Raw genomic sequence first — 13,547 nt, 5'->3', positions numbered from 1 at the left:
TTGATTTTTGCCGAGAAAATAAAAGATAAACGCCCACACCCTTCCACTACCACATATACCCACTTATCAACTTTGGAACCCCCAAACTCTCCCTTCTTCCTGTTATTATAGAAGCTCTGAAGACCAACCTGTCTTCTGGTTCATAGATGGCATCTCTTCTCACCTACTTAGAAATGTCACTCCAGGAATTCTTCCTCTCTCACTCTCTCTCTCTCTCTCTCTCTCACCTGCACCATCAGTTTTTCTCTCTACTGAATAATTCCCATCAGCACAGCCTAATTCCTTCTGTCTCTCAATCTTCTCTTAACCTCCCTTTCTCCTGCTACCATTACTGCATTTCACTGCTCTACTGCTCACCAAAACTTTGCAGAAGATTTTGTTTCTATCCACGTCACTAATTCCTCGTCCTTCATTCTCTCTTCATTGAGCTTTCTAAACCTCCCCGATCATCAGAGGGACTCTGTTCTTTGATGTACAACAACTCAGCATAGAATAAGGGAATGATTTACACCTACACTAGAGCATGAAATCTAGTGTGTACGCACCTGGTTACCATAAGCATACAGAAAATGGCTTCGTGGATGGAATACCATTCCAACAGGAGAAGAGAACGATGAAGGAAAGATGAATTGTGGAAATTTTGTTCTTAATCCTGGTTTGTTATTTCTCAGGATGCTAACACAAGCAATAGTGCTTTTCTAGAAGTAGAAAAGCAAACCATGAGCAAATCGGAAGAATATTACCATTAATATTACTAGACTATGTTACAATTCTTTTGTGTTTTCTGCTACTTGGATTTTGATTAAGATAGGGACACATCCATTAACACAGCATAGAACTGAAAGGATTAGCAACCATCCATATGTCTTTGTTCGGCCTCCCCCTGCCTTATGTGTCCATTTTATAGATGTTGAACATAAAGTTCAGGACACTAAATAATTTATCTAAGCTTCTATAATATATGACATGAGAAGGTTTTATTATAGAACCGTTGCTGAACTCCAAAGAGAGATTCCAATGCCCATGCTTATAACTGTGATGGCAAACTACCCTTTAAAAATGTGGATGTCTGGACTACATTCCAATTCTATTGGATCGTGATATTGTAGGGGGTCAGAATATGTACCCAAGACATGACACTATGGTAAAGAGATTATTATAAATTGAAGACACTTAAGATTCAACAGATGTGAAAAAAAAAAAAAAAAGCTTTCCCTTCTCTGACTAAAAGCAGGAAATAAGCTACCATTAATTCTTCAGAATAGATATACTCTCAGAGGGAGAATGCAAATAAAACTTACCCCAAATGACTCTTCCTGGGGAGTTTTATGGCCCTGAGGGAGATGGGAAAACTACTCATAACTGTATGAACAAACCTCACAAATTTTCTTATCTCCTATTTGTTCCCCTGTTAATCCATTATTTTTTCACTTGTTTTCCCTTAAGTGCCTTTCTCACCTGTCCCCTTAAACTATTAAGATGATATATAGCCCCCCAATTTTAACCACCTTTTCAAGCTTCTCCTCAATGATTTTCATCTACGTGTACATACACTGCATAAATCATTTTCTCTTCTCCCATTAATCTGTCTTTTATCAGTTTAATTTGCAGGGTCCCAATCACTGAACATAAGAAGGTAGAGGAAAATTATTTTTTTCTCCCCTAAAATTATAAGTCTAAGTCTTGTTCCATTTTTTTTGTTCGTTGAAACTATCTTATGGAACCTCAACTTTATGTAAACCAAGCTCAGCTTATATGCTCCTGGAGAATAAGCAAAGAGGAGTCACTATGCAAAGAGCACCCTATTTTCCATCAAACTGAATGACCAGCAGAGGCAAGAAATCCCTAGAGTGCCTTCAACTATATTATTAATGATAAATAATTTTGCTGTAGCTAATTTTATCAACTTGTACTGCCACAAATAAAAAGACCTTCAAAATCAATGTTTGCTAAGATAAATTTTCATTGTTGTGTCATCAAGAGTGATCACCTAATGACCCACCTGGCTGGATAAGAGGTAGATCCCAGCACTATGCTCTTGGTCAACAAGAAATGTTAACACAGTTGAAGGTAAAGATTTCATTCCTTTCAAAATATGAGGCAAGCAAGGTAACCACTCATTAAATGGTTCTTTGGCATAAAAACAAGAGCTGGACTGCAAAAAGAGAAAGGAAAGGTTAACGCCATTTTTAAAATGTAAATTCTAATCTGTGTAATCTTTTTTTTTTTTTTTTTTTTTTTTTTTTTTTTTTTTAATTTTTTATTTTTTATAAACATATATTTTTTATATACATATATTTTTATCCCCAGGTCTGTGAATCACCAGGTTTACACACTTCACAGCACTCACCAAATCACATACCCTCCCCAATGTCCATAATCCCACCCCCTTCTCCCCAACCCCCTCCCCCCGGCAACCCTCAGTTTGTTTTGTGAGATTAAGAGTCACTTATGGTTTGTCTCCCTCCCAATCCCATCTTGTTTCATTTATTCTTCTACCCACTTAAGCCTCCATGTTGCATCACCACTTCCTCATATCAGGGAGATCATATGATAGTTGTCTTTCTCTGCTTGACTTATTTCGCTAAGCATGATACGCTCTAGTTCCATCCATGTTGTTGCAAATGGCAAGATTTCATTTCTTTTGATGGCTGCATAGTATTCCATTGTGTATATATACCACATCTTCTTGATCCATTCATCTGTTGATGGACATCTAGGTTCTTTCCATAGTTTGGCTATTGTGGACATTGCTGCTATAAACATTCGGGTGCATGTGTCCCTTTGGATCACTACATTTGTATCTTTAGGGTAAATACCCAATAGTGCAATTGCTGGGTCATAGGGCAGTTCTATTTTCAACATTTTGAGGAACCTCCATGCTGTTTTCCAGAGTGGCTGCACCAGCTTGCATTCCCACCAACAGTGTAGGAGGGTTCCCCTTTCTCCGCATCCTCGCCAGCATCTGTCATTTCCTGACTTGTTGATTTTAGCCATTCTGACTGGTGTGAGGTGATATCTCATTGTGGTTTTGATTTGTATTTCCCTGATGCCGAGTGATATGGAGCACTTTTTCATGTGTCTGTTGGCCATCTGGATGTCTTCTTTGCAGAAATGTCTGTTCATGTCTTCTGCCCATTTCTTGATTGGATTATTTGTTCTTTGGGTGTTGAGTTTGCTAAGTTCTTTATAGATTCTGGACACTAGTCCTTTATCTGATATGTCGTTTGCAAATATCTTCTCCCATTCTGTCAGTTGTCTTTTGATTTTGTTAACTGTTTCCTTTGCTGTGCAAAAGCTTTTGATCTTGATGAAATCCCAGTAGTTCATTTTTTCCCTTGCTTCCCTTGCCTTTTGCGTTGTTCCTAGGAAGATGTTGCTGCGGCAGAGGTCGAAGAGGTTGCTGCCCGTGTTCTCCTCAAGGATTTTGATGGATTCCTTTCGTACATTGAGGTCCTTCATCCATTTTGAGTCTATTTTTGTGTGTGGTGTAAGGAAATGGTCCAATTTCATTTTTCTGCATGTGGCTGTCCAATTTTCCCAGCACCATTTATTGAAAAGGCTGTCTTTTTTCCATTGGACATTCTTTCCTGCTTTGTCGAAGATTAGTTGACCATAGAGTTGAGGGTCTATTTCTGGGCTCTCTATTCTGTTCCATTGATCTATGTGTCTGTTTTTGTGCCAGTACCATGCTGTCTTGATGATGACAGCTTTGTAATAGAGCTTGAAGTCCGGAATTGTGATGCCACCAACGTTGGCTTTCTTTTTCAATATCCCTTTGGCTATTCGAGGTCTTTTCTGGTTCCATATAAATTTTAGAATTATTTGTTCCATTTCTTTGAAAAAGATGGATGGTACTTTGATAGGAATTGCATTAAATGTGTAGATTGCTTTAGGTAGCATAGACATTTTCACAATATTTATTCTTCCAATCCAGGAGCATGGAACATTTTTCCATTTCTTTGTGTCTTCCTCAATTTCTTTCATGAGTACTTTATAGTTTTCTGAGTATAGATTCTGTGTCTCTTTGGTTAGGTTTATTCCTAGGTATCTTATGGTTTTGGATGCAATTGTAAATGGGATTGACTCCTTAATATCTCTTTCTTCTGTCTTGCTGTTGGTGTAGAGAAATGCAACTGATTTCTGTGCATTGATTTTATATCCTGACACTTTACTGAATTCCTGTATAAGTTCTAGCAGTTTTGGAGTGGAGTCTTTTGGGTTTTCCACATATAGTATCATATCATCTGCGAAGAGTGATAATTTGACTTCTTCTTTGCCGATTTGGATGCCTTTAATTTCCTTTTGTTGTCTGATTGCTGAGGCTAGGACCTCTAGTACGATGTTGAATAGCAGTGGTGATAATGGACATCCCTGCCGTGTTCCTGACCTTAGCGGAAAAGCTTTCAGTTTTTCTCCATTGAGAATGATATTTGCGGTGGGTTTTTCATAGATGGCTTTGATGATATTGAGGTATGTGCCCTCTATCCCTACACTTTGAAGAGTTTTGATCAGGAAGGGATGTTGTACTTTGTCAAATGCTTTTTCAGCATCTATTGAGAGTATCATATGGTTCTTGTTCTTACTTTTATTGATGTGTTGTATCACATTGACTGATTTGCGGATGTTGAACCAACCTTGCAGCCCTGGAATAAATCCCACTTGGTCGTGGTGAATAATCTTTTTAATGTACTGTTGAATCCGATTGGCTAGTATTTTGTTGAGTATTTTCGCATCTGTGTTCATCAAGGATATCGGTCTATAGCTCTCTTTTTTGGTGGGATCCTTGTCTGGTTTTGGGATCAAGGTGATGCTGGCCTCATAAAATGAGTTTGGAAGTTTTCCTTCCATTTCTATTTTTTGGAACAGTTTCAGGAGAATAGGAATTAGTTCTTCTTTAAATGTTTGGTAGAATTCCCCCGGGAAGCCGTCTGGCCCTGGGCTTTTGTTTGTTTGGAGATTTTTAATGACTGTTTCAATCTCCTTACTGGTTATGGGTCTGTTCAGGCTTTCTATTTCTTCATGGTTCAGTTGTGGTAGTTTATATGTTTCTAGGAATGCATCCATTTCTTCCAGATTGTCAAATTTATTGCCGTAGAGTTGCTCATAGTATGTTCTTATAATAGTTTGTATTTCCTTGGTGTTAGTTGTGATCTCTCCTCTTTCATTCATTATTTTATTTATTTGGGTCCTTTCTCTTTTCTTTTTGATAAGTCGGGCCAGGGGTTTATCAATTTTATTAATTCTTTCAAAGAACCAGCTCCTAGTTTCGTTGATTTGTTCTATTGTTTTTTTGGTTTCTATTTCATTGATTTCTGCTCTGATCTTTATGATTTCTCTTCTCCTGCTGGGCTTAGGGTTTCTTTCTTGTTCCTTCTCCAGCTCCTTTAGGTGTAGGGTTAGGTTGTGTACCTGAGACCTTTCTTGTTTCTTGAGAAAGGCTTGTACCGCTATATATTTTCCTCTCAGGACTGCCTTTGTTGTGTCCCACAGATTTTGAACCGTTGTATTTTCATTATCATTTGTTTCCATGATTTTTTTCAATTCTTCTTTAATTTCCCGGTTGACCCATTCATTCTTTAGAAGGATACTGTTTAGTCTCCATGTATTTGGGTTCTTTCCAAACTTCCTTTTGTGGTTGAGTTCTAGCTTTAGAGCATTGTGGTCTGAAAATATGCAGGGAATGATCCCAATCTTTTGATACCGGTTGAGTCCTGATTTAGGACCGAGGATGTGATCTATTCTGGAGAATGTACCATGTGCACTAGAGAAGAATGTGTATTCTGTTGCTTTGGGATGAAATATTCTGAATATATCTGTGATGTCCATCTGGTCCAGTGTGTCATTTAAGGCCTTTATTTCCTTGCTGATCTTTTGCTTGGATGACCTGTCCATTTCAGTGAGGGGAATATTAAAGTCCCCTACTATTATTGTATTGTTGTTTATGTGTTTCTTTGATTTTGTTATTAATTGGTTTATATAGTTGGCTGCTCCCACGTTGGGGGCATAGATATTTAAAATTGTTAAATCTTCTTGTTGGACAGACCCTTTGAGTATGATATAGTGTCCTTCCTCATCTCTTATTACAGTCTTTGGCTTAAAATCTAATTGATCTGATATAAGGATTGCCACTCCTGCTTTCTTCTGATGTCCATTAGCATGGTAAATTCTTTTCCACCCCCTCACTTTAAATCTGGAGGTGTCTTCGGGCTTAAAATGTGTTTCTTGGAGGCAACATATAGATGGGTTTTGTTTTTTTATCCATTCTGATACCCTGTGTCTTTTGACAGGGGCATTTAGCCCATTCACATTCAGGGTAACTATTGAGAGATATGAATTTAGTGCCATTGTATTGCCTGTAAGGTGACTGTTACTGTATATGGTCTCTGTTCCTTTCTGATCTACCACTTGTAGGCTCTCTCTTTGCTTAGAGGACCCCTTTCAATATTTCCTGTAGAGCTGGTTTGGTATTTGCAAATTCTTTCAGTTGTTGTTTGTCCTGGAAGCTTTTAATCTCTCCTTCTATTTTCAATGATAGCCTAGCTGGATATAGTATTCTTGGCTGCATGTTTTTCTCGTTTAGTGCTCTGAAAATATCATGCCAGCTCTTTCTGGCCTGCCAGGTCTCTGTGGATAAGTCAGCTGCCAATCTAATATTTTTACCATTGTATGTTACAGACTTCTTTTCCCGGGCTGCTTTCAGGATTTTCTCTTTGTCATTGAGACTTGTAAATTTTACTATTATGTGACGGGGTGTGGGCCTATTCTTATTTATTTTGAGGGGCATTCTCTGAACCTCCTGAATTTTGATGCTTGTTCCCTTTGCCATATTGGGGAAATTCTCCCCAATAATTCTCTCCAGTATACCTTCTGCTCCCCTCTCACTTTCTTCTTCTTCTGGAATCCCAATTATTCTAATGTTGTTTCGTCTTATGGTGTCACTTATTTCTCGAATTCTCCCCTCGTGGTCCAGTAGCTGTTTGTCCCTCTTTTGATCAGCTTCTTTATTCTCTGTCATTTGGTCTTCTATATCACTAATTCTTTCTTCTGCCTCATTTATCCTAGCAGTGAGAGCCTCCATTTTTGATTGCACCTCATTAATAGCTTTTTTGATTTCAACTTGGTTAGATTTTAGTTCTTTTATTTCTCCAGAAAGGGCTTTTATATCTCTCGAGAGGGTTTCTCTAATATCTTCCATGCCTTTTTCGAGCCCGGCTAGAACCTTGAGAATTGTCATTCTGAACTCTAGATCTGACATATTACCGATGTCTGTATTGATTAGGTCCCTAGCCTTCGGTACTGCCTCTTGTTCTTTTTTTTGTGGTGAATTTTTACGTCTTGTCATTTTGTCCAGATAAGAGTAAATGAAGGGGCAAGTAAAATACTAAAAGGGTGGCAACAACCCCAGGAAAATATGCTTTAGCCAAATTAGAAGAGATCCAAAATCGTGAGTGGGGAGAAAGGGGATAAAAAGAGGTTCAAAAAGGAAGAAAGAAAAAAGAAAAAAAAAAAAAAAAAAAAAAAAAAAAAAAAAAAAAAAAAAAAAAAGAAAAGAATTTTTTTTTAAAAAAGAAAACACCTAAGAAAAATGTAAAAAAATATATATATATATTAGATAAACTAGTAAAAAATCGTTAAAAAAGAAAAAGGTAACAGTTAAAAAAAAAAAAAAAATTTTACCCGAAGGCGAGAAAAAAAAAAAAAAATGAAAAAGAAAAAATTAAATTAACTGCAAGACTAAAAAAAATCACAGGAAAGAAGCCATGAGTTCCGTGCTTGGCTTTCTCCTCCTCTGGAATTCTGCTGCTCTCCTTGGTATTGAAACCCCACTCCTTGGTAGGTGAGCTTGGTCTCGGCTGGATTTCTTGTTGATCTTCTGGGGGAGGGGCCTGTTGTAGTGATTTTCAAGTGTCTTTGCCCCAGGCGGAATTACACCGCCCTTACCCGGGGCCGGGGTGAGTAATCCGCTCGGGTTTGCTTTCAGGAGCTTTTGTTCCCTGAGCGCTTTCCGTAGAGTTCCAGAGGACGGGAATACAAATGGCGTCCTCCTGGTCTCCGGCCCGGAGGAGCCGAGAGCCCAGGGCCCCACTCCTCAGTGCGCCCTCAGAGAACAGCGCCCAGTTACTCCCGTCTGCCTGACCTCCGGCCGCGCTCCGAGCTCACCGAGCCTGCGACCGGTTCAAGGTAACACGGAGCTGCGAGCTTACTGTCGGCTCTGTCTCTGTAGCCGGCTTTCCCGTTCCAATACCCGCAAGTTCTGCGACACTCAGACACCCCCGATCCTTCTGTGACCCTGCGGGACCTGAGGCCACGCTGACCCCGCGTGGGCTTCGCTCCGGTTTAGCCTCTGGAGCGATGTCCCTCCGCGGAGCAGACTTTTAAAAGTCCTGATTTTGTGCGCGGTTGCTCCGCCGCTTGCCGGGAGCCGGCCCCTCCCCCCGGGGTCTATCTTCCCGTCGCTTTGGATTCACTTCTCCGCCGGTCCTACCTTTCAGAAAGTGGTTGTTTTTCTGTTTCCAGAATTGCTGTTCTTCTTCTCTTCGATCTGCCGATGGATTTTCAGGTGTTTGCAATCTTTAGATAAGCTATCTAGCTGATCTCCGGCTAGCTGAAGCAGTCTCAGCTTGCTACTTCTCCGCCATCTTGACTCCTCCCCCTAATCTGTGTAATCTTAAGCAAACAAACCAGCAAACTACTGTGTTGTCCTGACTGACCACAAATACTAGTGATAATTCTTCGATGTCTCTGCTTCTCTTCTGGGGATGGGAGTCCAGAAAACACTGCAAAGCATCTCTTCTCGGCATGGGTTGTTTTTCTAGAACTACAGCGTAGGTCCAGATTTAACATCACTAGGTAATTGCCATTAAACCCAAGTAGAGGCATAACTGGGTACAAAGAGGGATGAAGTTTTTCAGCCTGAAGAAATACCATCTTTTAGATGAATAATAATCTATGAAACAATTCAAGAAATAAAATTTCTTAACTTTTAAAATATTTAATACCAGGGGTGCCTGGGTGGCTCAATTGGTTTAGTGTCTGCCTTTGGCTCAGGTCATGATCCAGCAGTCCTGGGATCGAGCCGTGTGTCCAGCTCCCCACTCATCAGGAAGTCTGCTTCGCCCTCTCCCTCTACCCCTGCCCCCAATTGTGCACGCTTTCTTATGCTCTCTCTCTCAGGTAAAAATCTTTTTTAAAAAAAGGAAAACTAATAAAATATTTAATACCATACCTCACTTAGAGTCCTGTTTCTTTCAAAGGTGATAGTAACATAATCAACTATAAAATAGAAAGGTGAAGAAGTTATAAGCAGTATCTATATTTCTAAATGTGTCATTAATTAAGTATATGCAAATACGGTTTTCTTGCACTTATAACCGAGCATGTCTATTGTCTCAGATTTAATTTTTCCCCTCAGTTTTAGGCCATTGACTTATATAAAGCAAGCCTACCTTTCTACTTTATCCTATTTTTATTTATATTATTTTATTTAGTCTTTATATGCCATCATGTTGAAAAAAAAAAGTCTCATTTTACCTTCAAAGTGTTCTCTGTTAGCAAAACATCTTTCATTATACCACAATTTTCCTTTGATATAGTCAACCTACATGAATAAATGAAGAAATAAAAATGTCATTTAGGGAATAGGTAGACTTAAGATATAAAATAGAAAAACTTAATAAAAAATTCTAAACTGTCTGGGGCGCCTGGGTAGCTCAGTGGATTAAGCCACTGCCTTCGGCTCAGGTCATGATCTCAGGGTCCTGAGATCGAGTCCCGCATCGGGCTCTCTGCTCAGCAGGGAGTCTGCTTCTCTCTCTCTCTCTGCCTGCCTCTCTGTCTACTTGCGATCTCTCTCTGTCAAATAAATAAATAAAATCTTTAAAAAAAAATTCGAAACAGTCACAGTTTAGGAATGGAAGGCAAATAAAAGGAGAAAAATTGTATGCCAACAAAAGAAAAGGGGGGGGAGAGTGAGGACAAAGGACAAGAACATGCATTTTGAACAACACATGTAAAAGGAATAAAAAGAAAAGAAAACTTCACGTGACTTGGCCTCTGTTAGTGAGAGACGCTGGGGTCAGTCAGTATAAGACTATTATTCTGGAGCTATCAGAAACTGTCAGACAGTTATCATGGTCATGATGGGCCACAAGTTTATAGATTGTATATTGGATATGAATTACATGTGAGGGTTTAAAGATGGCTTTGTTATAGGAAGATTCTCATGTTCCAAGTATTGTTGAGACAAAAGGAAGACCTTGCATTTTTACAGACCAGCAAGAAAGTCTTTATAATCTGTGCATTAAAAGTCTTTTAAATAGATGTCCTAAAATAGATTGTGCATAACTCTGTGATTGTACCAGAGGCCTGAATCGCACACTTTAAATGGGTGAATTTTATGTTATATGTGTATAATTATATGTTATATGTTATAATTCATAAAACTGCCAAACAAAAAAAAAAACCACTTCAAAATGAAATGAACAATTTATTTCAATAGTGTAGTATCTTCAAGCTAAGCTGTTACATCAAATGTAATCTAAATCTTCAGGTTTGCAGGATATCAGTTATAATATCTAGGCAATTGATCTAGAATTTTTATTGGGACTTGATTTATTCTTTTTCTTTCTCTTTAGAGTCCTTGCTTTTTTTTCATACTTGGAAGCAAACTGGTAAAATTCCAGTGAACATCCTTGGGGATAATTTCAGCTGACCAAGTTGGGCTCATTCCAAGGAAGAACTCAGGATGCAGAGATTGGTCAGGAATGAACACGTGATCCAAGTCAGGTGGGCCCAGACCTACCGGGGCTCTCTGTAAAGACATAACTCATTCTTATTGGGGCCACTAACCTGACTACATCAAAACCTGGTGCCTATTCCTACTAATAACTGGAGAAAACTGAGTGAGGATAAAGCTTTTCTAGGAAAACAGACCCAAACGTGAAGAAGACAGAATCCTACAGAGTCCTACAGACATCTGTTAGGCACTCAGTCCAGTCATGTCTGGAAGCTGGATCCATCCCCACCTTGAATTTCCTACTTACGTGAGCTAATAGCTTCCCCTTTGCTAAAATCAATTTTAGTTTGGTTTCCGTCATTTGCCTTCAGAAGGTCCTGACTAGCCGTGTAGGGGTGAGGATCCAACTGTTTTTCTAAGTTTGTATCACAAATCATGTGAAGGTTGTTCTTACATGATGTGACTTAATTGCTTCACCTGACAGGTGGGTATTATTATGCCCATTTTAAAATGAAGCAATTGAGGTCCAGAGGGTGCTAGAGCTGGTTCAAAGTTCACGGTGACGTGGCTAATAAGCCAGTGCAAGGTGTAGCTCCCATCTGTCTCCATTTACTCTTGCACTGATACCACAAATATTTACTGAGACCCCCTATCTGCTAGCCGGCAAGGGACCTTATGTGCATATGTGGCAGATGAGACAGGCCTTGATATGATACCTCATGTGTCGTGAGGCTGGTCAATGGGCCACTCAGAGGAGGGTGGTGAATGAAAGGAATTAGTGTTGAGAGATTTGAAGACTGCACAGATGGGACACCCTGGGGGTCAGGGAGGGATTCTGAAGCATGAGGAGAAATCTCCAAGTGAAATTGAAAGGAGGGGGGAGGGCCTGCTGAGAAGATAAGACATCTTCTGTGATTGAGTCGAGGTGCTGGAAGGGTTGGCTCATCTCACGGAAGGCAAGTGTTTACGATGGCTGGCAAGGAGAGCTTATGGTAAGAGCAGACAGGATAAGGCTGAAGAAGGTAAGGAAGGCTCTGACTGGGAAGGCTTTTGTACGTCTCACAGAGTTTGAGTTTTATCCTTAAAGAACTGACCTGAAGTCCCTGCTGGGTCCACGGAACAGACTGGGGAGGCTAACAGATTTCACCTTGTGACAAGTTCCCAGTTTAGGGCCTTTGTACTTGTTATTACTTCTTTCTGGATGTGTTTTGTTAAAACCATTCCTAGAGGTCATTTGAGCTTCTGTTTAAAGCTCACCTCCTTGGAAGGCCTGCTAGAATCACCCTGTTTAAAATACTGTATTATCTCTGCTTCAGGCCCTATTGCTCTTCCCTGCTTTCATGTGGACAAGCCCGAATTACAATCTGCAGTCACATTATGCATTTACTTATGACCCTGTCTGAAGTCCACCTCCTTCAATAGAGCAGTAGGCTTCAGGAGACTAGGGGACTTCACCTGTCTCATTCCACAGATAAAATTCCCCTTGTCTACACAAATGTGGCATATAGCAAGTCCTCAGCTACTATTTGTTGAATGAAGGAGTAAGTGAATGAACAAATCATCAAGTATGAGCTCCTTCAACTACCTGCCCAAATAGCCACATATATCCCATTCCTTCCATCTTTCCTTCGATTATTATAAAAAAGGCCTTACCTAAAGGTAAATCCCTATACTTTTCAGAAGCAGTTACTTGTTCCCTTTCCTCCTCTGCCACACTACTTTGCTACTTTCAGAATGAGTGTTTTCCTCCCCTCTCATCACTAACAAAATCCCCTGAGTTTTGCTGAAATATTTTAGCTCGAGAAGATTTATTATAATATCCTTGCAAATAGTAAAAACCTCTCTGCAGGACAATTTGCACAAGTACTTATTCCTTGTGTAAGTATTTACTCACTGATCTGACGGTCTAAGTTCCCATGTACTTGGACTACAAACCTACCACTTAGAAAATTGTTAATGGCAACATTGTTTGTCATAGCAAAAGATGAGGAAACTACCCAAGCATCCATCAGTATGGTACAGGTTAAGTCAACTCTGGGAAGTCCACAAAATGGAATACTCAGAGCTATAAGGAAGGAAGGGGGGAAAGGGCCATTCTTCATTTACTAATATGGAATATTCCCCCTGATATGTTGCTAAGTGGAAACAACAGGTAAGTATATATGTAGAATATAGTATAAAAAAAAAAAAGAGGACAATTTATATTAATAATTATTTGAAATTACATTTAAAAATCACTGAAAAGATAAAAGATGGTGGGGATGGGGAGAAGCAGGGTGAATACAGACAAAGGAGCAAGTGAGACTTCTCAATGTGGAACTTTATATACCCTTTTTGGTTTTTAACTATGGGGAATGTAATGCTATTTGAAAATAATAATTTTTAGAGTTGAAAATTCTAATTTCCCTTGCAACATGTTCTCTCTGTTTCAAGATCTTTGTCTAGCACTTCACTTTAATCCACATAGATCGGAAACGTATATTAGATACAATGAGAAAAACCATTGTCCACCAATGTTTTCTTGTTTCTTTTTTGCCCCAATGTCTGTGCTCATTGTTTTATTTTGCTAAAGTTCTTTCCTTAGCTGGGATAACTGGGTGATGTATTCTCCAAATTCTTTCTTAATCTGAAAGATGAATGAATAATCTCTTGACTGGTAATAGGATTTTTGGACTTTGGTCCTTTTGTCTTGATAGTCTGTAGATGTGGGTTTTACTATTTTCCAGCTTCTACTGTTGTATTAATCTAATACCAGTGACGTAGATTTGCTTTTGTTCTTTCTGTTTGGAAACTTGTAATATTTTCCCCT

General features: G+C 39.3%; 1 protein-coding gene and 1 long non-coding RNA gene across 5 annotated transcripts in view; one reads left to right on the top strand and one right to left on the bottom strand.

Annotated features, from left to right (window-relative positions):
* Positions 1–10,788, top strand: part of LOC131836759 (uncharacterized) — a 29,748-nt gene extending 18,960 nt beyond the window's left edge. The window contains exon 2 of the long non-coding RNA XR_009355754.1: positions 10,638–10,788. This is a non-coding gene — a long non-coding RNA (uncharacterized LOC131836759). The remainder of the gene's footprint in view (positions 1–10,637) is intronic.
* CATSPERB (cation channel sperm associated auxiliary subunit beta) overlaps positions 1–13,547 on the bottom strand; it is a 127,295-nt gene that overhangs the window by 77,039 nt on the left and 36,709 nt on the right. For all 4 annotated transcript variants that reach the window (XR_009355753.1, XM_059182482.1, XM_059182484.1 and 1 more), the window contains 4 exons: positions 9,535–9,601; positions 9,230–9,276; positions 2,003–2,155; positions 546–698 (listed from right to left, as the gene is read on the bottom strand). Coding sequence is in view for 3 of the 4 variants with exons in the window: in XM_059182482.1 (XP_059038465.1) it covers positions 546–698; positions 2,003–2,155; positions 9,230–9,276; positions 9,535–9,601 (420 nt within the window). In the remaining variant the exon portion in view is untranslated. The remainder of the gene's footprint in view (positions 1–545; positions 699–2,002; positions 2,156–9,229; positions 9,277–9,534; positions 9,602–13,547) is intronic.

Source organism: Mustela lutreola, chromosome 7, assembly GCF_030435805.1.
Source record: "Mustela lutreola isolate mMusLut2 chromosome 7, mMusLut2.pri, whole genome shotgun sequence".
Taxonomy (NCBI): domain Eukaryota; kingdom Metazoa; phylum Chordata; class Mammalia; order Carnivora; family Mustelidae; genus Mustela; species Mustela lutreola.
Note: the sequence above shows the minus strand (reverse complement) of the source record. Positions and strands in the feature narration are given on the sequence as shown.